Genomic DNA, 26,325 nt, shown 5'->3' on the forward strand with positions numbered 1-26,325 from the left:
TTTTGACAGAGGGTTTAGAAAGAGCTGAAAATGGCATGCAAGTTCATATCAGTCATACAAGAAGGGCTTTCATGGATTTCTTTAAATATTTGGCTCTTTTTGTCGTTAACCACTGTCACAAGTTGACTCCCATCTACATTTTATTACAAAGTAGGCCTACGGTTTCCTCTGTGCTTGAAGTTCCTATGGACTGGACATAGAGACGAGACCTGCAATTTTAGAATATCTTACAGTGCATAATCCTGGTTGAACCTTATAATTACCCAGGCTTTAATCACTGTTTGTAACTTTAATAACGCCTGCTAGCATACAGAGCACACATCATAAGGCCATTCTAATGACGTGGCCCTACACAGGAGCCAGGTTATATGGGCCAGCTACCCACAGAGACCTGGGGACGTCCCAAATGGCACCCCATTTCCTACAAAGTGCTATACTTTTTTTTTATTTTTTTACCAAAGCCTACTGGGTTCTTGTCCAAAGTAATGCACTGTGTAGGAAATAGGGTGAGTCTTTGGTCCAAATGACCACTGAATGTAGTGGACTCTTTCCTCCCCTCAAGGTGGGATAAAGGTTATTTTTTAACATTTCAGAATGTTCATAAGCTCCTCATGTGGCTTCATATTTCTATGTTCCTCATAGCTTGATCAAAGGGGGCATGCAGATTAAACCAACAGTGGTACAGTCAGTAGTCCTGTAATGTATTGCACTTGCAAGCCACCGACATAGGCTACAGTAGGCCTACATTTGTTCCTGTACTAGTTTGTATGGGCTACAGTAGTAGGCTCAAGGGCTACTTAATTGGCCAACATTCCTTACACCTGTTGGACATCTCCTTTATAGTGCCCCCTGGAACTCTCTCTCTCTCCTCTTGACAAATGTTGATGTGTGAATAGCAGGTTCTACTTTACATTTTCCTTGATGGCGAGTGAAATGAAAATGAGAAGTAGTTGTTTGAATGAGAGAGGTATTGAGTACAGGATATAATGCAGTACCATACGGGTGGCGCCCATGCTCGTTTAGTGCTGATGCGCTATATAACTGTAGCGTTGTGGTCCATCAGTTTTTTTGTAACATAAACGTAGTCTACCGGCAGAAGAAAATGTTTATTATTATCTCGGGCAGGGAATCATACTAACGCGCCGTGTAATTCTAACATAATGCAATTATGTTTATAGCGGAAACGGTCTATCTATGGTCCTATTCATAGCCATTCTGAGAACCATGTCAGTCATTTTCTCTCTCTCTTTCTGAGCTGAGACTGGCTCTCCTTTCCTCGACTCTACAGTGGCGGGATGGTGGGTATATACTGTAAGATACAACAGCCCACCTCGAAAATATTATCCAGGTGCTGTTAATAATTCCCTTCCTCTTTCCTTGTAGTTTGGTCATCTGTGCCATTTTCCGCGTCCTCGCTTTGCGCCGTAGTGCTATGTGGTTGCTTTCTACGTCACCAGGGGGAAACTCAACGAAAACAATGATCCTTCGCCAGAAACCGTATCTACGGAATAGCATTAGAGTAGATTAGACCTTCTCTATGCTATAGCCTACCCCACTCGTGGCTCAGCGTCCGGCGACCACCACAATAGCCAGCTAGACAAGGGTAGAACGAAGGGGGATAAATAGGGTTGCCATCTCAATCGCCTCCAGATCACACGGGACTGGATGTAGCTTAGTCTGTTTTGTTTATATATATATATCGAAGTCCAGTCTGCAACTTTCCCCAGGGTACCGTCCTGATGGCTGGACACGAGTGGGAGTATAAGGACTGGTTCGAACGGGAGGAATTTATCGGACAGATCAGCGACATCCGAGTGCAGAATCTTCAAGGTATGTGGGGCAACGGTGGCTACCATGTGAAATAGAATGGAACCACTGCGTTCATTAGGCTTTATGTTAAAGCTTTGCATTGGTTGATTAGATTGAATCGGGGGACCCATAGTAAGTCAACCTCATCCGAATACCTTTCATGGTTGTAAAAAATGGTTTGTAAACATTCTACCGGTGCCATGCACAGACGGCTGAAGTTTGAACTTTTTGGGGTTTGTATTTTACCACACTCCGTCCGCGGCTATTGTTGATCTCATATCTCTCATCTAATTTCATAAAATCAGTTCGCGACGTGCAGGAATCTGAAAATGAAAGGGAGAAAACGTGACAATGGTGATAAACTGAAGACGGCTATGCACCACTAGAAACCTCAAAGACAGGGAGACCATGTTTTATTTTATAGCAGACAATACACTTTCAATGAGGGGGCAGACAATATTTGATTGCTAATTCACAGCTGCGTGTCTGTAAAACTTATAGAGCTACAAAGTTGCACGTCAAATCAAATTGTTTTTGTCACATGCGCTGAATACAACAGGTGTAGACATTACCTTGAAATGCTTACTTACAAGACCTTAATTAACCACTATGCAGTTCAAGAAATAGAGTTAAGAAAATATTTACTAAATAAAATAAAGTAAAAAATGAAATAAAAAGTAACACAAAAAATAACAATACCGAGGCTATATACAGGTGGTACCGAATCAATGTGCGGGGGTACAGTTTAGTCGAGTTAATTTGTACATGTAGGTAGGGGCAAAGTGGACCTAGACTTGGCGCTCCGGTACCACTTATCTTGCGGTAACAGAGAGAACAGTCTATGACTTGGGTGACTGGAGTCTTTGACAATTTTTTAGTCCTTCCTCTGACACCGCCTAGTATATAGGTCCTGGATGGCAGGAAGCTTGGCCCCAGTGATGAACTGGGCCGTACGCACTACCCTCTGTAGCGCCTTACGGTCTGATGCCGAGCAGTTGTCATACCAGGCGGTGATGCAACCGGTCAGGATGCTCTCGATGGTGCAGCTGTAGAACTTTTTGAGGATCTGGGGACCCATGCCAAATCTTTTCAGTCTGCTGAGGGGGAAAAGGTGTTGTTGTGCCCTCTTCAGGACTGTGTTTGGACCATGATAGTTTGTTGGTGATGTGGACACCAAGGAACTACAGCCCCGTCGATGTGAATGGGGGTGTGTTCAGCCCTCCTTTTCCTGTCGTCCATGATCAGCTCCTTTGTCTTGCTCACATTGTTGCATGTGACATTGTTACTTCTCTTCGCCCTGTTGTTTCTGACAGTTTCCCTGTGGTGTCAGTCTGAGTCGGTAGCCTATAGCCTGCCCTACGGTAGCATAGTCTGTAATGACTAGGCTATGCGCAGTGAATAAACAAGAATTGGGCAGCAAAGTGGAAAAAATGTATTTAATGAGTGTTGAGAATGAGAGCTTTGTCTCAGTCTCAAGAGGACGGATCACACATTAACTGAGGCCTCCGCAATGGGGACACACACACACACACACACACACACACACACGCACACACATTTCTCCAGACGGACATATGAGCCTTCAAACACACTTTGTGGCTGCTATAGCCTGCCAAATGCTTTTCACTGTAGCCAGATTGAGCCATCCACTACAACAAACGTTATGTCTATCTCTGTAGTTCACCTAGAAGTGCAATGAAATAAATGTAAAACGGTCTGATAATGCATAAGATATGTAAGACGTGTTGGATTGTTTGTGTGTGTGTGTGTAATGCACACATTATAGGCCTATGCATATCCATGAAGAAGAACCTAAGACATGCTCTTGACATTTGAAGTGTGAAATGGTACACGGGGAGAGGTGCCTGTTCCTGATCTGCTCTGTCAAGCATCTGGGGTTGCTCCCCCCAGCTCTCTGTCGTTTTATCTTCCCCACTTTCTCTCTCCCTCCCTCTCTCCTTCCCTCTCATAACACCAACTGGTTTGACACTTCCATCTGATGACTAGCTGGCCCTGGAGGCTTTGTGGTTGGAAGAAAACATACGGAGGAGAACCCAGTGCATTAAAACAATGCTCTGAAGGGCCTTACATAACTAATACTCTCTCACCCATCAGAGAAAAGAGCAATGTCCCCCCTCTCTTTCTGTCTCTGCATTAGAGCGCTGAAATCTCAGAACTGTACGTTCCCACACAGCACATACACACAAACCCACCCACCCACACTCACTCACTCACTCACTCACTCACTCACTCACTCACTCACTCACTCACTCACTCACTCACTCACTCACTCACTCACTCACTAACTAACTCACTAAGGATCTACCATGGTCCACACACACCAACACAGTCATGAAGAGGACACGACACGCCTCTTCCCCCTCAGGAGACTGAAAAGATTTGGCATGGGCTCAAAAAGTTCTACAGCTGCACCATTGAGAACATCTTAACTGTCTGCTTCACAGCAAGGCGCTACAGAGGGTGGTGCGTATGGCCCAGTACATCACTGGGGCCAAGGTCCCTGCCATCCAGAACCTCTATACCAGGCAGTGTTGTCAAAGACTAACAATTGTCAAAGACTCCGGCCAGCCAAGTCACTTTATTGATTCATCACATACGCTGCTCCTACTGTTCATTATCTGTCCCTTTATTCCTAGTTATATGTACATACATTTAAAGTCAGAAGTTTACATACACTTAGGTTGGTGTCATTAAAACTCGTTTTTCAACCACTACACACATTTCTTGTTAACAAACTATAGTTTTGGCAAGTTGGTTAGGACATCTACTTTGTGCATGACACAAGTAATTTTTCCAACAATTGTTTACAGACCGATTATTTCACTTATAACTCACTGTATCACAATTCCAGTGGGTCAGAAGTTTACACACACTAAGTTGAATGTGCCTTTAAACAGCTTGGAAAATTCCAGAAAATGATGTCATGGCTTTAGAAGCTTCTGATAGGCTAATTGACATCATTTGAGTCAATTGGAAAAAGACCTCAGAAAAAGAATTGTAGATCTCCCCAAGTCTGGTTCATCCTTGGGAGCAATTTCCAAACACCTGAGGGTACTACGTTCATCTGTACAAACAATAGTACGCAAGTATAAACACCATGGGACCACGCAGCCATCATACCGCTCAGGAAGGAGACGCGTTCTGTCTCCTAGAGATGAATGTACTTTGGTGCGAAAAGTGCAAATCAATCCCAGAACAACAGCAAAGGCCCCTGTGAAGATGCTGGAGGAAACAGGTACATAAGTATCCATATCCACAGTAAAACGAGTCCTATATCGACATAACCTGAACGGCTCTCAGCAAGGAAGAAGCCACTGCTCCAAAACCGCCATCAAAAAGCCAGACTACGATTTGCAACTGCACATGGGGACAAAGATCATACTTTTTGGAGAAATGTCCTCTGGTCTGATGAAACAAAAATATAACTGTTTGGCCATAATAACCATTGTTATGTTTGGGGAGGCTTGCAAGCCGAAGAACACAATCTCAACCGTGAAGCACAGTGGTGTCAGTCTCATGTCGTGGGGGTGCTTTGCTGCAGGAGGGACTGGTGCACTTTACAAAGTAGATGGCATCATGAGAAAGGGAAATTATGTGGATATATTGAAGCAACATGTCAAGACATCATTCAGGAAGTTAAAGCTTGGTCGCAAATGGGTCTTCCAAATGGACAATGACCCCAAGCATACTTCCAAAGTTGTGGCAAAATGGCTTAAGGACAACAAAGCCAAGGTATTGGAGTGGCCATCACAAGCCCTGACCTCAGTCCTATAGAACATTTATGGGCACAACTGAAAAAGTGTGTGCGAGCAAGGAGGCCTACAAACCTGACCCAGTTACACCAGCTCTGTCATGAGGAATGGGCCAAAATTCACCAAAATTGTAGTGTGAAGCTTCTGGAAGGCTACCTGAAATGCTTGACCTAAGTTAAACCATTTAATGGCAATGCTACCAAATACTAATGTAGTGTATGCAAACTTCTGACCCACTGGGAATGTGATGAAAGAAATAAAAGCTGAAATAAATCATTCTCTCTACTATTATTCTGACATTTCACATTCTTAAAATAAAGTGGTGATCCTAACTGACCTAAGACAGGGAATTTGAACTAGGATTAAATGTCAGGAATTGTGAAAAACTGAGTTTAAATGTATTTGGCAATGGTGTATGTAAGCTTCCGACTTCAAATGTACATGCAGTAGTACTACTGTGCATAGCAAACAGCCACAATGTCAGGAATTGTGAAAAACTGAGTTTATATGCGTTTGGCCAAGGTGTATGTAAACTTCCCGACGTCAACTGTATCTACCTCAATGACCTCATATAGCCAAGTTATCATTACTCATTGTGTATTTATTATTACTTTTATTATTATGTTTTTAGATTCATTATTTATTATTATTTTACTTTTCTGGTATTTCTTTTTTTCTTTCTCTCTGCATTGTTGGTAAGGGCCCATTAGTAAGCATTTCACTGTCATTCTACACCTGTTTACGAAGTATGTGACAAAAACAATTTGATTTGATTTGACCCTGTGATTTGATTTGACACTGAGAGGCTCCCAGCTCATTGAGATGCTCAATGGACCTCTTTCTGAGCTGGTGGGTAGTTCTCTGTACTGACCTGAAGCATCTTTCATTTGAAACACTCCACTCATCACTAGTTTACAGAGAAGAATGACTATTGAAACATCTCAACTGCCTACAGTATATAGGGAATAGGGTGCCATTTGGGATGCAGACAGTGGATGGTGTGGGGGATGTGTCTCTGAGCTCAGCAAGAATAAATGATGCATAAAAGAGTTAATCAATATCGGACATGTTGTCACTAGCACGGCTCAGGAGTGCATGTGTGTGTCTGTTTTGTGTACGTGGACACACCTGCTGCTAAGTAGAGAGACCCGCCGGCAACAGCAGTGTGTACACTCTACCTTTAGGGACTGGACATCTGTTGAAATAGTTTATGACAGTCTTCCACTGAACGGAGCCTTCTGCCGATGCCATACAGTACCTCACAAAACACTCAAACAAGCTAGAGCCGCTGAGCCAGAGTGAAAGTCTGCAGTCCCTGCTGCGGTGGACTTGACTTTCTACTCGGAGAGAGAGAGAGAGCGAGAGAAGGCTTTTCTTCTAAAGCCCAGTGACAGAACAGATTTTCATACGATGTGTGGGGCGAGGAACTGCCTCAAACACTCACACTTGTTTGAATGTGATGTTCTTGAACGCTCACCAGGCCAGTCGAGTCCCCCACATCTCAATACTTATTCAACACAGAGTGACTAAGGGGGAAAGGCTGAGCACACACAGTGCTGCTTCCCTCACATTCTGGTATGAGTTTGAGGAGGGTAGGGTATAGAGAGAGAGATGGGGGTGGAGGCTAAAGGACAATGGTCTCTTCTCTTTCACTCACCCCCTGGCTTATTATCATTTGTGTTCCTCCTAAATTCTGTGTTGGTACTCAGGCAAGGCAAGTAAACGAGCTCAGATGTCCTCTTGATTCAGAACAAATTCAGTGTCCCTTTGATTCTCCCCCTGAAGCCCCCCATGTTTATTCAACTATACTGAAATCGTTGGTGAGACACACGAAACGCACTGAGTAATCACTATCAATGCACGCCATCCATCGCAGTGTTTGGATAACCTAACAGCAGTACAACCTTACATTATTTGTTGTGTTCCAAATGGAACCCTATACACTATATAATGCACTACTTTTGACCGGGGCCCATACGGCTCGGGTTGAAAGTAGTGCACCATCTATGGAATAGGGTATCATTTGGTTTCCGTATGTTGTGTGCATGACCATCACTGACCTTCAGCTTGGTTTTCTCTTGGACAGAGCCATTATATTGCAATGTAAAAAGGGAACCAACTCAGATTAAATCAGTGCATAGTAGAGGTCGACCGATTATGATTTTTCAATACCGATACTGATTATTGGAGCACCAAAAAAAGCAGATTGCGATTAATCGGACAATTTCTTATTTAATTTATTTGTAATAATTACAATTACAATAATACTGAATGAACACTTATTTTAACTTAATATAATACATCAATAAAATCAATTTAGCCTCAAATGAATAATGAAACCTGTTCAATTTGGTTTAAATAATGCAAAAACAAAGTGTTGTAGAAGAAAGTAAAAGTGCAATATGTGCCATGTAAGAATGCTAACGTTTAAGTTCCTCGCTCAGAACATGAGAACATATGAAAGCTGGTGGTTCCTTTTAACATGAGTCTTCAATATTCCCAGGTAAGAAGTTTTAGGTTGTAGTTATTATAGGAATTATAGGACTGTTTCTCTCTGTACGATTTGTATTTCATATACCTTTGACTATTGGATGTTCTTATAGGCACTTTAGTATTGCCAGTGTAACAATATAGCTTCTGTCCCTCTCCTTGCTCCTACCTGGGCTCGAACCAGGAACACATCGACAACAGCCACCCTTGAAGCAGCGTTACCCATGCAGAGCAAGGGGAACAACTACTCCAAGTCTCAGAGCGAGTGACGTTTGAAACGCTATTAGTGCGCACCCCGCTAACTTTGCTAGCCATTTCACATCGGTTACACCAGCCTAATCTCGGGAGTTGATAGGCTTGAAGTCATAAACAGCTCAATGCTTGAAGCATTGCGAAGAGCTTCTGTCAAAACGCACAAAATTGCTGTTTGAATGAATGCTTACGAGCCTGCTGCTGCCTACCACCGCTCAGCCAGACTGCTCTATCAAATCATAGACTTAGTTATAACACAGAAATACGAGCCTTAGGTCATTAATATGGCCGAATCCGGAAACTATCATCTCAAAAACAAGACGTTTATACTTTCAGTGAAATATGGAACCGTTACGTATTTTATCTAACAGGTGGCATCCATACGTCTAAATATTCCTGTTACATTGCACAACCTTCAATGTTATGCCATAATTACGTAAATTTCAGGCAAATTAGTTCGCAACGAGCCAGGCTGCCCAAACTGTTGCATATACCCTGACTCTGCGTGCAATGAACGCAAGAGAAGTGACACAATTTCACCTGGTTAATATTGCCTGCTAACCTGGATTTCTTTTAGCTAAATATGCAGTTTAAAAATATATACTTCTGTGTATTGATTTTAAGAAAGGCATTGATGTTTATGGTTAGGGACAGTCATGCAACGATTGTGCTTTTTTCGCAAATGCGCTTTTGTTAAATCATCCCATATTTGCTGTCTTTGTTAGGAAGAAATAGTCTTCACACAGTTCGCCACGAGCCAGGCGGCCCAAACTGCTGCATATACCCTGACTCTGTTGCAAGAGAAGTGACACAAAGAAATTCATGTTAGCAGGCAATATTAACTAAATATGCAGGTTTAAAAGTATATACTTGTGTATTGATTTTAAGAAAGGCATTGATGTTTATGGTTAGGTACACGTTGGAGCAACGACAGTTGCAAATGTGCACCGCATCGATTATATGCAACATAAACTAGATAGATAAACTAGTAATATCATCAACCATGTGTAGTTAACTAGTGATTATGATTGATTGATTGATTGTTTTTTATAAGATAAGTTTAATGCTAGCTAGCAACTTACCTTGGCTTCTTACTGCATGCGCGTAACAGGCAGGCTCCTCGTGGAGTGCAATGAGAGGCAGGTGGTTAGGGCGTTGGACTAGTTAACCGTAAGGTTGCAAGATTGAATCCTCGAGCTGACAAGGTAAAAATCTGTCGTTCTGCCTTCCTAGGCCGTCATTGACAATAAGAATGTGTTCTTAACTGACTTGCCTAGTTAAATAAAGGTGTAAAAAACATATATATATTTTTAAATCAGCCAAATCGGTGTCCAAAAATATCGATATCCAATTGTTATGAAAACTTGAAATCGGCCCTAATTAATCGGCCATTCCGATTAATCGGTCGACCTCTAGTGCAGAGGATTTTGATATTGCTCTGTATTATTGCAGCCTATCCTGTCTGCCTGTACAGAGTTAAGTTCATACAGTATTCAGACATTATCATGCAGTATTCATTTGCTTGGACAGTTCTGCTGCTGCCTTCGCCTCCTCATCATCTCTTTCTCTCCTTTTCTCTCTCTGTCGCTCCCATCCACTCTGAGCCTCTATGTAAAACCGTGGGATCCGCGGTGGGTAAAAGAAAATCAGAATGAAGGTCATGTGCACTCTCTGTCTCTCTCTCTTACAATGCAGTTCTTGTAAGCACAGAAGAAAGAACCACTTTCATCCTCCCCTGCTCCTCCTCCACCTGCTCGTTATTCGAGGATTGCCTCGCTGCACGGTTTTCCAGAGCATCACTGATGTAGCGAGGTTCCGGGAGGCCGTAGATGTACAGCAGTGGACTCCTGAGTTCTGACGTCTATATTTAGTCTATTTACCACTTTCTCTGAGTAGCATGCATGAGGGGCTGACTTCCCTGACATGTACCAAGTGTGTGTAGTGTGTTGAAAAATATGCAGCTGAGAGCTAGAAGCCTGCGCAGCCGAGCTATTATGTAAGCCGTGTTAACCCTGTCATATTTGGATACAGGAGCATGCTGTTGCTGACATGTACTAAGCGTGTGTGTGTAATGTGTGTGTGTGTGTGTGTGTGCGCATCTAGGGCTGGGTTGATACCAGTATCGCGATACTCGTTAGTATCGTGGCAAGGAAACAAAACGCGAAGCGAATTCACATTGATTCATTTTCCAACTATAGCACACAATATTTTACATACAGAAGGTGTTTTAAAGGGCCCAAGAGTTAGATCTGCTTCGTGTTTTCATTTATGCCATGGAAAAGATATTGCAATACTGTTATCGTCCCGGCCCTAGCGCATGTGTGTGTAGTACAGAGGTTCAGTAGCATACTGTCACTGTAGCAGCCAGACAGTGAATGTGGAGTGTATCAAATATGGACGATTGCATCACTATTGCAAAGTCTCAGTTGACATGCAAGACGGGGAACAATGTTATTGTGAACTGAATAGTGAATAAACTCAACTGAATGGTGTCCGTATCTTTGAAGAAGCAAGTATAATGTGGGCAACACTGTCCTCATAGCGGTGGTTTTCTAATGGGCAGAGATATTGCTAGGGCCAGACCAACAGTTCCAGGATGATGGTCGGTCCAAGTCAACTGTTCTTATTTCATCTTGAGTGATGATACGTCTAAAGTTACGGTTTATGCTTCAAAAAGCACTCCTTTTGTAGGAGGCCCATTTTCCACTCTAAAAATACCATGGCGCATTTTAAAAGGTCAACGGTTATATTGTGAAATAAACCTGCGGAGAGAGAGAGTGACGTACACGGGGTGAGTTTACTCTTTGTCTGAGGTCTGTATAAGTGCCAGTTTTATTAGATGCAGGTGTTTCTACCAATGGGCTGAAGAAAGAAACGGTCCAACAGAACTTTGAATAAGTAACTCTCATGGATTGCAGTGATGATGACAAATCAGGGCCGTGCTCTCTCTGCCTACAGCTCTGTTTTTATTAAAAAGCAATGATTGTTGTTCTCAGGTTGACCTGTAGCTGTCAGGGGAAGGTAATCAGTAACCAGGTTTCTATCCAGCCTTTTTATGCGATTAAAGTACATGTGGGGAAGAAAATGTGATGACAGGACGGATGGAAACAGAACATTTGTCGGGAAACTTTCAAATGTCGACAGAACTAAATACGCTAGACAAGATGGGATCTTTTTGTGTCAGTAAAATGTATTATTCAAGAAATGTCCATGGAAATGCTTTTACGCATGTTGTGTGGTCCTCCCACTACGACTCGTGAAGAAAGCTTGCAATTTATTAGGGTGCCGATTCAGTAATTTATGATGAACTTCACAGGGTGGTGAAAGTGCCAGGTGATGAGCTCGATGCTCCCTTTGCAATAAATATTGAGGGTCTTATTCTGGTGGCATGATCATTGATGCTTGTCTGCCGTTTGACAAATAAAAAAAATATCGCTCTTTTGTCTATAATAATGTAACATAGACGCTGGGAGTCGAGAAGCAGTCGCAGGTGGTAAGTTTAATTAATATAACAAGTAACATGGACCGATACAATGTAGGAGTAGCGTCTAGACATGAACAACAGAAACAATACTGCCTGGGGAAAGAACCTAAGGGAGTGCCAGATAAAGGGGTGGTAATGAGTGAGGTAATAGAGTCCAGGTGTGCCTAATGATGAAGCGCAGGTGCGTGTAATGATAAATGCCAGGTTCAAGTAATGATGGTTCCCAGGATCGGTGGTTAGTAAACCAGCGACTTCGAACGCCGGAGGGGAGGAGCGGGAGTAGACGCGACAAAGAATCTCATCATGTAGGCTATACCCGCACTGTATCTGTGAGCTGTTGGCTACAGTTGAAAATGCGAGTTGAAAATGCGATGGAAACCCATTTCACTTGTATTTGTAATTTGGGAGGGTGGTTTAACCATTCCATTTGATTTTTTATGTACACTACGTCATCACACAGTCTTTTATCCCAAACTATTCAATTGGATGGAAACACATCTCTGATGGGAAAATGCGCATATTGTTTTTATGCCGATTTTTTTTATTTTTATATTCGCATGAAAGTCTGTCACTAATTGCATGGAAACCTAGCTAGTGAGTAGGTATGAAAAACAAACACACGAAGGCTCTTTTTCCTTCCTTCTTCTTTTCACCAAGTTATGCTCTCCTTGCATATGATCTGATTTGAACTTCACTTTTAAAACATTACTGATCTATAGTGCACTATATTTGGGAAGACAAAACAAATATTTTTTTTTACCAAAGTTGACTCCTTCCACCGGATCCCTCTAAGTTATTCATGATTTGAACTTCACTTTTCATGTAGGTTACATGAATGTCATTACTACATAATTACTGATGAGGCAAAGATTTAGCATGGGCCCTCAGATCCTCAAAAAGTTGTACAGCTGCACCAGTGAGAGCATCTTGACTGGCTGCATCACCGCCTGGTATGGCAACTGCTTGGCATCCGACCGCAAGGCGCTACAGAGGATAGTGTGTACGGCCCAGTACGTCACTGACTGACCTTCATGTGTTAAAGTAATGATGGACTGCTGTTTCTCTACTCATTTGAGCTGTTCTTGACATAATATGGACTATTTTACCAAATAGGGCTATCTTCTGTATAGCACCCCTACCTTGTCACAACACAACTGATTGGCTCAAGCGCATTAAGAAGGAAAGCATTTCCACAAATGAACTTTTAAGAAAGCACACCCGTTAATTGAAATGCATTCCAGGTGACTACCTCATGAAGCTGGTTGAGATAATGCCAAGAATGTGCAAAGCTGTCATCATGGCAAAGGGTGGCTACTTTGAAGAATCTCAAATATAAAATACATTTGGATTTGTTTCACAATTTTTTGGTTACTACATGATTCCATATGTGTTATTTCATAGTTAGTCTACAATGTAGAAAATAGTCTAAATAAGGAAAAACCCTTGAATGAGTAAGTGTGTCCAAACTTTTGACTGGTACTGTATATATTTAACATTTGTAACCAAATTCACCCTAACTAACTGATCTGTATACGAGCAAACAGCACAGTGCATACAATAAGCATAGGCCACGTTGGTTTTTGTTCAAAATGTGGACTAGATTTGTATCTTTTTGGTCTAGTTTAGTGGATGCTTGTCTTTTGTATCTTTGTGACTGTACTTATCTTGTTTATATATTTAGTCTGTTTGGAACGAGGAAGATGCAGCCTGTGACATCAGCACTTATTTTCTTTATCATCTCAAGCTATTAAATTGCCGGTGTGGCTAACATTTACTTTAACTCAATCGTCTTTGGGAACAATCATCTTGTTCTTCAAGATAATGCCACTGTCAAAAAAAGACCTCTGTGATTTGACGAATCAATCAGCGCATTGTTGCCATTTACGTGTCTTTCTGCCTCTGTTCTCCTTGGAAGTCTTTCGGAGAGGTAGAGCCCACACTTTTAACCCTGATCTCTGTGAAAGGAACCTACCTGCACTTCAAACAAATTACACACCAAAAATGTGGGTTCCTCAAGGGTTCTTTGTGAAGGGCGATGGTTCTATGTGGGACCATAATGACTCAAAGTACCCTTTGAGCTCTTCAATGGTCCTTTACAGTTCACAAAATCATTTTTTGCTCTATTTGTGATAATTCAAATGGTTTGCGCACAGCTCTTATTGTGAAACAGAGCTGAGTGAGAGTGTTATTCCAGTTTGTCTAATGTGTTGTGGTATGCCATTACGTAGTAAGTCTTGTGCAAGACTCATGTATGGGCTTGTGTCAATTGAGAACGGTTGACTAAATCAGTCAGTGGCTCTCTCCTCAGGGACCCCCAGCTGTTCCAGAGCTGCCACACCTGATTCAACTAGTCAATTAACACAATAATAACAGCTACGGAATTTTACAATATAATATGGCTGACCAGAATAGGTTCTATAAAAAAACATAAAGGGTTCTACATAGCTCCAAAAAGGGTTGTATCCATAGTGGAACCCTTGTTTGGTGTTTCTTTATAGACCCATAGGAAAGGGTTCTTTATAGTGCCATACAGATACAATTTAGAACCTTATGAGCATGGTTCTTTACAGATCCTTCAAAAAAAGGGTTCAATATAGCACCAAAAAAGGTTTCGCTATGGTAACAACAAGCCAAAGAACCCTTTCCTGGTACTACAATATTTAGAACCATTTTTTTGGGGGGGACCCAAATGGGAGTCACATTTAGATTGAATACAACATTCTGGAATTGTTTGCATATGGAAATGCTTCCGTGAGAGTGTTTTGGTTTCCCGGTATTGTCCATGTTGGATTCCCCGGCACTCGCATTTAGGTAAGGTTTGAACAGAGGCCGTGTCCCAAATGGCACCCTAGTAGATGTGTACTACATAGGGGAATACGGTGCCTTTTGAGACACCGACAAACTCACTTAACCCACATTATAAATGACCCTTCCTTTCCTGTCAGGAATGACCTTCAACTACAGATTATATTTAGTCATGTAAATGCAATTCCCTCAATTCCCTCTTAGAATTAATTATTGGGCTATGGAGTTTAAGAAGCTACAGGTCTGTACTTCAAAAGTAGTGGGACCCATGCTTTCAGCTATTCAACCATGTTGGACCAGCTACCTCAAGGAAGAACGCATGCCTTTCTGGTATGAAGAGTGATTGTGAAACATAAGCAAATACTAGATAAGGTGAAGGAAGGAGTGAACACACTTTTTTAGTTCAGGTATAGTTCAGGTTCACAGGTCTCTGTCTCACCCAGCTAATAATTGGTGATCGAATCACTACACCCCTCTCTCCTTTTATAATGGTGTGAATGGCTGAGTTTATAGGGCCAAAAAAGAACCTGATTGATCTTGGCTCTGTGACAATGAATCTGCACCAAGAATCACAATGAATGTATCCCACACTTACTGCTCATTAGTTTGCTGTATTAGTGATTGTAATTGAGAAGATGTAGTTATTCTTCAGATGAAGTAGGTTAAATGTTGATTTCCTGGCAGTCAGTTATGCAAGCAAAGGCAGCATTAATTCACAGTATATGCAGAAACTGGCCTGCCAAATCACATCCCTGGATTGTATTTGTGTGTAGCCTATGCATGTGTACAGTGACACTTTTCGAAGGAGAGATAAGGAAATTGATTTCACAAACCTCTGTCTGAACTATTGGTTACCTGTCAAATCATGTTGAGTCACGCTTGGAAAGAATCGAAATGTTATTATTTTTTTCTGTTCGCTAATTTTCCCCCGTGGAGGCGTGCAGACAACAAATGAACACTTCCTTTTGAGTCATGTCCCTTTCTTCTAAAGGGGCCATCCGGGATTGGTACAGTACATCCATTTTTGGACTTTTAAATGAATGCTGTATAGCCATTGACTCGAGTGACCGCTTTGTTGCTTTTCGAATCTGAGATCCCCCCTTTTAAGGCGTGAGCTGAGGTAATTATTATGACACTGGACTGTTTCTATTGTAATCATACGCTGTTGGGAATAGTTATTTGTATCCCATTATCTTCTTACAGAAAAATACATACGCTGCATTTATATTGGCTAATCCCAAACATGTAGAATAAATTCCACGTGGATTGTCACGCCCTGACCATAGTTTACTTTGTATTTTCTATGTTTTGATTGGTCAGGGTGTGATCTGAGTGGGCATTCTATGTTTCATGTCTTGTTTGTCTATTTCTATGTTCAGCCTGATATGGTTCTCAGTCAGAGGCAGGTGTTCGTCATTGTCTCTGATTGGGAACCATATTTAGGTAGCCTGGGTTTCACTGTGTGTTTGGGGGTGATTGTTCCTGTCTATGTGTTTTCACCAGATAGGCTGTTTAGGTTTTCGTTACGTTCATCACGTTCTTTATTTTGTAGTGTTTGTATTGATTCGTGTTTTACGTTTTGTTCATTAAAACATGGATCGCAATCTACACGCTGCATTTTGGTCCGATCCTTGTTCTACCTCTTCATCAGAGGAGGAGATAGAAGAAAACCGTTACAGAATCACCCACCACAAAAGGACCAAGCAGCGTGTCAACAGGCAGGAGCAGCGCGAGGAGAAGCGCAATAAGGATTTCTGGACATGGGAGGAAATCCTCGACGGGAGAGGACCCTGGGCTAAACCAGGGGAGTGTAGCCGCACTAAGGTGCAGCGGGAGAAGAAACAACAGGAACAGCCCAAGGAGGAGTACAGTATGGAGTATACTACTTGGGAGGAGATCGACAGGTGGGCGGCCGACCCAGGGAGAGTGCCGGAGCCCGCCTGGGATTCGCTGGAGCAGTGCGAGGAAGGTTACCGTAGAATGGAGGCGGTGAAAGCAGAGAGGCGCTGGTATGAGAAGGCAGCACGGCGACGCGGAAGGAAGCCCGAGAGGCAGCCCCAAAAATTTCTTGGGGGGGGGCTAACAGGGAGTATGGCTATGCCAGGTAGGAGACCTGGGCAGACTCCCTGTGCTTACCGGGGGGCTAGAGAGACCGGACAGGCACCGTGTTATGCAGTGGTGCGCACGGTGTCTCCAGTGCGGGTGCATAGCCCGGTGCGGTATATTCCAGCTCCGCGTGTCTGCCGGGCTAGATTGAGCGTCGAGCCTAATGCCATGAAGCCGGCTCTACGCAGCTGGTCCCCAGTGCGTCTCCTTGGGCCGGCTTACATGGCACCAGCCTTGCGCTCGGTGTCTCCGGTTCGCCTGCATAGCCCAGTGCGGGCTATTCCACCTCGCCGCACTGGCAGGGCGACCGTGAGCATTCAACCAGGTAAGGTTGGGCAGGCTCGGTGCTCAAGAGCTCCAGTGCGCCTGCACGGTCCGGTTTTTCCAGTACCACCTCCACACCCCAGCCCTCCGGTAGCAGCTCCCCGCACCAGGCTTCCTGTGCGTGTCCTCGGCCCAGTACCACCAGTGCCAGCACCACGCATCAGGCCTACAGTGCGCCTCGCCTGTCCAGCGCTGTCGGAGCCCTCCTCCTCTCCAGCGTTGTCGGAGTCTCTCGCCTGTTTAGCGCTGTCAGAGCTTTCCGCCTCTACAGCGCTGCCGGAGTCTCCCGCCTGTTCGGAACTGCCAGTTTGCAAGGAGCTGCCAGTTTGCAAGGAGCTGCCAGTTTGCAAGGAGCTGCCAGTCTGTAAGGAGCTGCCAGTCTGTATGGAGCTGCCAGTCTGCATGGAGCTGCCAGTCTGCAAGGAGCTGCCAGTCTGCAAGGAGCTGCCAGTCTGCAAGGAGCCGCCAGAGCTGCCTTTCTGCAGGATGCCGCCAAAGCTGCCAGTCTGCAAGGAGCCGCCAGAGCTGCCAGTCTGCAAGGAGCCGCCAGAGCTGCCAGTTAGCATGGAGCAGCCAGAGCCGCCAGTCAGCATGGAGCAGCCAGGGCCGCCAGTCAGCATGGAGCAGCCAGGGCCGCCAGTCAGCATGGAGCAGCCAGGGCCGCCAGTCAGCATGGAGCAGTCAGTCAGCATGGAGCAGCCGGAGCAGCCAGTCAGCATGGAGCAGCCGGAGCAGCCAGTCAGCATGGAGCAGCCGGAGCAGCCAGTCAGCATGGAGCAGCCAGAGCAGCCAGTCAGCATGGAGCAGCCAGAGCTGCCAGTCAGCATGGAGCAGCCAGTCAGCATGGAGCAGCCAGAGCTGCCAGTCAGCATGGAGCAGCCAGTCAGCACGGAGCAGCCAGAGCTGTCAGTCAACCAGACTCTTCCAGATCTGTCAGTCGACCAGACTCTTCCAGATCTGCCAGTCGACCAGACTCTTCCAGATCTGCCAGTCGACCAGACTCTTCCAGATCTGCCAGTCGACCAGACTCTTCCAGATCTGCCAGTCGACCAGACTCTTCCAGATCTGCCAGTCGACCAGACTCTTCCAGATCTGCCAGTCGACCAGACTCTTCCAGATCTGCCAGTCGACCAGACTCTTCCAGATCTGCCAGTCGACCAGACTCTTCCAGATCTGCCAGTCGACCAGACTCTTCCAGATCTGCCAGTCGACCAGACTCTTCCAGATCTGCCAGTCGACCAGACTCTTCCAGATCTGCCAGTCGACCAGACTCTTCCAGATCCGCCAGTCGACCAGACTCTCCCAGATCCGCCAGTCGACCAGACTCTCCCAGATCCGCCAGTCGACCAGACTCTCCCAGATCCGCCAGTCGACCAGACTCTCCCAGATCCGCCAGTCGACCAGACTCTCCCAGATCCGCCAGTCGACCAGACTCTCCCAGATCCGCCAGTCGACCAGACTCTCCCAGATCCGCCAGTCGACCAGACTCTCCCAGATCCGCCAGTCGACCAGATTCTCCCAGATCTGCTAGTCGACCAGGATCTGCTGAAACCGCCAGCCAGCCAGGTTCTGGTAGTTTCTACTACCTGCCTGGGCTTCCTCTCAGTGCTGAGCTTCTTCTCAGTGCTGAGCTTCCTCTCAGTGCTGAGCTACCCATCTGTCCCGAGTTACCTCTGTCCCGAGCTGTCCCTCTGTCCCATGTTATCATTGTGGTGGGTAACCTATTTAGGGACGTTTAGGAGGGGGATTAAAACTGTCATGGAGTGGGGTCCACGTCCAGCGCCAGAGCCGCCACCGCGGACAGATGCCCACCCAGACCCTCCCCTATAGGTTCAGGTTTTGCGGCCGGAGTCCGCACCTTGGGGGGGGGGTACTGTCACGCCCTGACCATAGTTTACTTTGTATTTTCTATGTTTTGATTGGTCAGGGTGTGATCTGAGTGGGCATTCTATGTTTCATGTCTTGTTTGTCTATTTCTATGTTCAGCCTGATATGGTTCTCAGTCAGAGGCAGGTGTTCGTCATTGTCTCTGATTGGGAACCATATTTAGGTAGCCTGGGTTTCACTGTGTGTTTGGGGGTGATTGTTCCTGTCTATGTGTTTTCACCAGATAGGCTGTTTAGGTTTTCGTTACGTTCATCACGTTCTTTATTTTGTAGTGTTTGTATTGATTCGTGTTTTACGTTTTGTTCATTAAAACATGGATCGCAATCTACACGCTGCATTTTGGTCCGATCCTTGTTCTACCTCTTCATCAGAGGAGGAGATAGAAGAAAACCGTTACAGTGGATGGTGAGGCCTATATAGAACCAGGAAAGGCGCTCTAAAATGTGAACTAAAGAGAATTGATATTATACACCCCAGCAACTCTTCTAGTTATACAACCCCTTTGGTGAAGAGTAAGACACCAGCAGCAGTGTCTTTAGGGAATCCCCTATCATGGCAGTTCTTGTTTTAATATTTTAACATAAGATGAGCTCCACTTTGTGTAGCACAGTTGTATTGTTACTCTACACAGTGCAGAACGCAACGGCAGTAATGTGATGAATCCAAGCCAACCCACTGGGCACAGACGTTTTCATCGTTTTGGTTTTACATTTGAAACCGGCAAAATATTTCACAGTCCCACTGGATTTAGGGTGAAAGTTGGGTGAAAAGCAAATACGAAATCCCCTTTATGTTGATGACTTTTTGCAAATCCAATCAGTTTTCCATGTTGTTTCAACGTCTTCACATTGAATTTTTGTTGTTGAAATGATGTGGAAACAAGGTTGATTCAAGCCGTTTTTGCCCAGAGGGGACCTTATCTTAATGCAAAGCAACATGAATCAACAGCAGGGATATAATTGAGGGAGGGTGAACCCAGCACCCTTCCGTCCAGCGTATTTAATTTCATCCTTCTTTCTGTAGATTTATCCAGCACATTTATTTCATCTTTCTCGCCTACTTTCAAAAGGATTCTGCACTTTCTGTTCCTTCCGAGTGTTCTGAGGTGCGTAGGAGGTGGGGCCAGGCAGGCAGTCAACCATGGCTTCTTCCGACATGGCACCCTATTCACCCTATGCCCCCCATAGGGCTCTGTCCATATGCAGTGCACTATATAGGGAATAGGGTGCCATTTGGTTTGAGACGCCCCCCAGGGCATCTGGAGACATTCTGTTTACCCAGGGAGGAAGATTCCTGTACCCCCTCCTCCCCGTGTTTTCCCTCCTTGTCTTCACAGCCTCTAATTGGCTGGTAGTGAGGCAGAACTCTGGAGAGGCGCTAGCTGCCCACAGAATTGCCCCCAATCAGACTTTGTTTTGTTTATTAGTGGTAATTACTCTCAGATGGAGGAATGGGACTGTTTGTCATGTGGTGTACTTTGTTGGTGGTGGTGTTGTTGTTGGTGTATCTATTGTACACACTCCAATGGTCAGTGAAGGGAGTTATGTTGCTGAAAAAGGATGTCAGTATTGGATCAGATACTTTTCTCTTAGGCCGGGATTCAATCCGGTCGCAATTTTGTCGACAATTCACCATTTAGAGTTCATTCCCAGTTTAGCAGTCATATGCAGCATTTCCCATGAATGAGGGAACAAAGCTGCATCGCCGACAAAGCGCGATCGGATTGAGTCCCAGCCTTCGTCTCTTACACTTGTTTTTGCACCCTTCCCTACGGAATATCTGCAGATTATTTTGATATGTTTACATCCAGAATGCCGATGCAGAGTTTGGTCGACTCTCAGCTCTCACATCTACTGTTCGTTCCTTTAAATGAGTGGATAATCACATGAACAGTAGGTGAATTTTACACCCCAAAGAGACACTAACTAAAAGGCCTAGAAGAAGTGCCTTTATCAGCACACAGCTTGTATATACAGATCTGAGTCAGTGTCATTATACACATCTAGCATGTACAGATCTGTGTTCAACAAAAGCAGTTAATTGCCTCCTAATGATATTTGTTCAGTCCTATAAGGTTGTCCCTTCTCTGTTCAACTCTCTGCGATAGCATGAAAGAGTAACATTATGTCCGCGTACCAAATGGCACCCTATTTCCTGCATAGTGCACTACTTTTGACTAGAGACCTACGGGCCCCGGTGAAAAGTAGTGCGTTATGTATGGAAGAGTGTGCCGTTTGGGACACTGTTGCAATGTTAATCAGATCATTCACATCCCAGTTAAAGGCTTTCTCTACCACGTGATTGAGGAGTCTCAGACTTGCTTCCCCCACTCTTTGCATGGCAAGTAAAGGAGAGCGGCCCCATTGCTCCCACCGAGTCTGGGATCGTGTCTAGAACCAGTCCCACCACACTGAGACAAAAGAGAGGGAAAGGGGTTATAGAATAGAATATGTACGTCTGGTTGACAACTTACTATATCCCATTTCGTTATATGATAATTTAGGATTATTAGATTGCAATCATATGATTTTCTCTGCTTCTCCAGACAGTGTTGCTTCAGTTAAATCCGATCAATCCTAACAATAGAAATGAGTATCAACGGCAACAGCAGCAATATGTAGTAATGTTTGGTCCGCCTTCGAAACTAACAGTAGCCTAGATAAGATTAGGGAAGATAGAGTGCATAGAGAATTGCTTGTCACACTGTACACATTGACACGTCAACATTCACAGTAAGCTTGTGTTCAACATGCCAGTCAGACAAGAGGTACCGGTCCTTGGCAGTGTTCCAAATGACACATTATTCCCTACATAGTGCACTACTTTCTACAGAGGAAAAATAGTGCACTATATAGGGAATAGGGTGCCATTTTGGATGTATCCCTCATGTCAGTCAGTCTGGCCTTATTTCCACACATAGAATGACCTCATCTTTAATGGCAGTGCAGCCAGAGAGCTGAAATAATGACACCGCTCTGCATTCACCTGTGTTACTCAGGATGTGACATCATCCATGCATACAGTATGTATCCTATTCATTGTGCTCTTACCTTCTGAGACAGAGAGGGAAAACCAAAACAAAACCACTGAGAACATTGTGTTCACCTAAACTAGTGCTAGTCTATGGATTAAGGTTAGAGTTGGACTCTCTGGGGGTGTTAACCCCGATGTCCCGGATACATTCCCAATCTGGCCCATACCATCATGGCCACCTAATCATCCCCAGCTTCAAATTGGCTCATTCATCCCCTCTCTTCTCCCCTGTAACTATTCCCCAGGTTGCTGCTGTAGAAAATAATGTGTTCTCAGTCAAATAAAGGTAATATTTTAATAACACTCCCCCCACCCCTTACCATACTAGAATGGGGACCTTCCAGGTGACTGCTGTTCTAAGGACAGACCCCATCAAGGCCTTCCAAGAAATGTAAACTTCTGTGTTGTACTGTGTCTATAATAGAAAACACCTCACCAGAGCTGACTCTTAACGCTGCTCTTTCAGGGGAAAAAAAAGCTTCGGCTCAGCATCCTGCATTTTACCCAATACAGAACCTGACCTCAACACTTGACTGACTTACTAAACCCATGCTCTGGCTTTACAGCGTTATTTCACAGTACGGTGTCGTGGGAGAAGAAACAACATAATCGTAAATTCCTCTATTTCCACCCCTGAGTTCAAATGTCAGGGGCTCCTGAACACATGGCTCTTGGAAGGCCGTGTCCATATTTGCCTGTGGACTGGTGGAGGCTTTCATTGAATGGAAGACATCTGGAGTTGACACGTGTTGGTGGGCTAGCAGACAGATTCCCTGGAGAATAGGGCCTGATTATACAAGCCTTTTGACAGATTGTCCCAGACTGTCCCTAACAGGCAATGTTTCAACCAGCCGAGTCCACACTCCCCCGGACTCCTCTCTGGCGCGGCACTTGTTAGTATTCAAGAAGTGTCACCTTTTGTGTCGTAGGAATCTGAATCAGACACAGCGCTGTGACAGAGAGCGAGAGAGAGAAAGTAGGGATCATTCTTTTCCATGTAGGCCTGTCTCTCATTGCCTAGACGTTAGGTGTCATTCCCGTCATTCAGCACTGTGCTGTCCACACATTTGTGGGGACGGAAAAATAAACGAACGGTCTGGTTAGGAATTCTAGGCGCACAGCCACACACATGCTATAAATCACCACCAGCGCACAATGGTAGACATTCACAGCAGCACACACACTCCAACAGACTGAGGTATCCGAGTGGGTCCGGATGCAGCGTGCCATAGTAAGTCTCTCTGTAGAGCCCTCAGATCTGACGATACGTGCACCTTTCTATTTGGCCCAGGCTCTGTTATTCCTAAGAGAAACCAGTGCAGCGTTTTGGATAATGTACCTGGAAAATTAGATCAACAGTTATGGATGGCCACGGTTATTAATATTTCCAGTGGGCAGTTGGGTTTTCAGACGTTTTTGGTGTGTTTTATTTAACTAGCCTTTCATGACGTGGGCATTTTCTCACGTTGGCTAATTGACTACAGAAATGACTCTTCTCATCACAGGGGAGGTGTACATGTCATATACACTACCGTTCAAAAGTTTGGGGTCACTTAGAGATGTCCTTGTTTTTGAAAGAAAAGCAAATTTTTTTGACCATTTAAAATAACATCAAATTGATCTGAAATACAGTGTAGACATTGTTAATGTTGTAAATGACAATTGTTGCTGATTTTTTTAAATGGAATTTCTACATAGGCGTACAGAGGCCTATTATCAGCAACCATCACTCCTGAGTTCCAATAGAACATTGTGTTAGCTAATCCAAGTTTATCGTTTTAAAAGGCAAATTGATCATTAGAAAACCCTTTTGCAAGTATGTTAGCACAGCTGGAAACTGTTGTTCTAATTAAAGAAGCAATAAAACAGGCCTTCTTTAGACTAGTTGAGTATCTGGAGCATCAGCATTTGTGGGTTCGATTACAGGCTCAAAATGGCCAGAAACAAATAACTTTCTTCAGAAACTCATCAGTCTATTCTTGTTCTGAGAAAAGAAGGCTATTCCATGCGAGAAATTGCCAAGGAACTGAAGATCTGTGTACTACTCCCTTCACAGAACAGCGCAAACAGGCTCTAACCAGAATAGAAATAGGAGTGGGGAGGCCCCGGTGCACAACTGAGCAAGGGGACAAGTACACTAGAGTGTCTAGTTTGAGAAACAGATGCCTCACAAGTCCTCAACTGGCAGCTTCATTAAATAGTACCCGCAAAACACCAGTCTCAATGTCAACAGTGAAGAGGTGACTCCGGGATGCTGGCCTTCTAGGCAGAGTTCCTCTGTCCAGTATTTGTGTTCTTTTGCCCCTTTTAATCTTTTCTTTATATTGGCCAGTCTGAGATATGTTTTTTTTCTTTGCAACTCTGCCTAGAAGGCCAGCATCCCAGAGTCACCTCTTCGCTGTTGACGTTGAGACTGGTGTTTTGCGAGTACTACTTAATGAAGCTGCCAGTTGAGGACTTATGAGGCATCTCAACATTTTCATAAACTATGAACAAAGAGGATACAATAGAATAGAACAGTCTCATAGAATGTAAACATTAGTTTATGATGACTAATAGTCTTATAAGCATAGTGTGATACTACAAACAGAAACACATGGAGAGTACATTGTTCATCTCTTGGGTTTCTCCTGACTGAAGCTCTTTCTCAGAGCAAGAGCAGGAGCCTGCTTTTACTTCTGTGTGTGTGTCACTTTTTTTCTGTGTCTGCATGTCTCTGCCTGATATTGTGTGTGGAGTGTATCTATGTGTGTCTAAGTTTACGTGTAGGTGTGTCTGTGTGTCTGTTATTGTGTCCGTCTGTGTGTGTATAGGGCATGTCGCTATAATAAGGGGGCCATTTCCCAGCGCTCCAGCGCCAGCAACCAGCCAGCAACCATAAAGACACAAAGAGCCTAGCTGCTCTGGTCTGGGCCAGGGGCTGGGGCTGGGGCTGGGTGACAGCTTTGAGCACTCAGCTGTGAAAAAGAGGGAGAGAGAGAAAGAGAGGGAGAGAGCGCACATTGCCAAGGCTGAGAGTGAGGCCTATTCAGGGCCCAGTGATAGCAGCAAAGAACAGTGTCCAAACTCCAGATGAAACTTTGTATATGAGGACTAGCAGTACTTCTGTGTCTCAGCTGGAGTCAGCTGTTTGTGTTTTGCTGAATGGGGTGAAGGAACTCCTACATCTGTGAGTAAATGCCTCATTTTAGAACAAACACACACCAGAGGAACGAGCAGATGACCCCATACTGAGAATTTCCTGGTGGCTGGTCATGGCAAATGAGGTTGTCATGAAAACGAATGGTATTTCGAGAATGAATAAGGATGACGATTTCATTGCTGCTGGCAATTTTTTTCTTAATATGGCACGTTATTAGCCTGGTTGCCAGTCTGTTTCTGCTCTCTTGTCAACTCCTTATGTAATTATCATGTTTGGTATGAAAATGGAGTAGGCAAGAGCACAAACAGATCTGGGACCAGGTTGGGACATTATTGATTGTCTCTCCTTTTGTCTAATTACTACTCACAGTATGACTGTCTGTCTTTTCCCTATGTCTATCAGACCTCAGGATAAGACCCAGATGCAGACAGTTCGAAATAACAAATGTTTATTTACAAACAGGGGGCAGGCAAAAGACAGGTCAAGGGCGGGCAATAGTCAGTAATCCAGGGCAGAGTCCGTAAAGTACAGAATGGCGGGCAGGCTCAGGGTCAGGGCAGGCAGGGGTCAGTAATCCAGGGCAGTGTCAAGAGGTACAGAACGGCAGGCAGGCTCTGGGTCAGGGAAGGCAGAATGGTCAACAAATGCGGGAACTGGTTAAACAGGAACTAACGAGAAACATGAGTATGGGAAAAAAAAGACAAACTGGCAACAGACAAACAGAAAACACAGGTATAAGTGCACAGGGGATAATTGGGAAATGGAGAGGGGTGGAGACAAGCACAAGACAGGTGAAACAGATCAGGGTGTGACATTACCCCCCCCTCTGGGAATGCTACCTGGCGTCCTACCAGGGCACGTACCTGGTTGACCAGGGTGCCGGCGGTGGAATTCAGCGATGAGGGCTGGGTCCAGGATGTTCCTAGCGGGGATCGAGCACCTCTCCTCTGGACCATAACCCTCCCAATCAAACATGGGATCCCCTGCCCCGAGGTCGAACACTCAGGAGACACCTCACCGTGTATGCCGGATGGCCATCGATGAGACGGGGGGAAGGGGTGGGCCTGGAAAGTGGAGACAGAAGACTGTGAGACAGAGGTTTAATCCTTGATACATAAAACGTGGGATGTATACAGAGGGTGCGGGGCAAACAGCAGAGGGGCTAAGGATCTTGGCGATGGGGAAAGGTCCGATAAAATGAGGGGAAAGTTTGTGGGACT

General features: G+C 44.6%; 1 protein-coding gene across 4 annotated transcripts in view; it reads left to right on the plus strand.

Moving 5' to 3' along the window:
• Positions 1-850: 850 nt before the first annotated feature.
• Positions 851-26,325, plus strand: part of clmn (calmin) — a 48,937-nt gene continuing 23,462 nt past the window's right edge. For 2 of the 4 annotated variants that reach the window (XM_021573888.2, XM_036954632.1), the window contains exons 1-2: positions 851-967; positions 1,728-1,830. In XM_021573888.2, coding sequence (XP_021429563.2) covers positions 959-967; positions 1,728-1,830 — 112 coding nt within the window. In that variant the 5' untranslated portion in view covers positions 851-958. Of the gene's footprint in view, positions 968-988; positions 1,299-1,727; positions 1,831-26,325 lie in introns of those variants that run through there. The other 2 variants (XM_036954634.1, XM_036954633.1) reach the window with 2 other exon arrangements.

The sequence above is a fragment of the Oncorhynchus mykiss genome, chromosome 19 (assembly GCF_013265735.2).
Source record: "Oncorhynchus mykiss isolate Arlee chromosome 19, USDA_OmykA_1.1, whole genome shotgun sequence".
In the NCBI taxonomy this organism is placed as follows: Eukaryota; Metazoa; Chordata; class Actinopteri; order Salmoniformes; family Salmonidae; genus Oncorhynchus; species Oncorhynchus mykiss.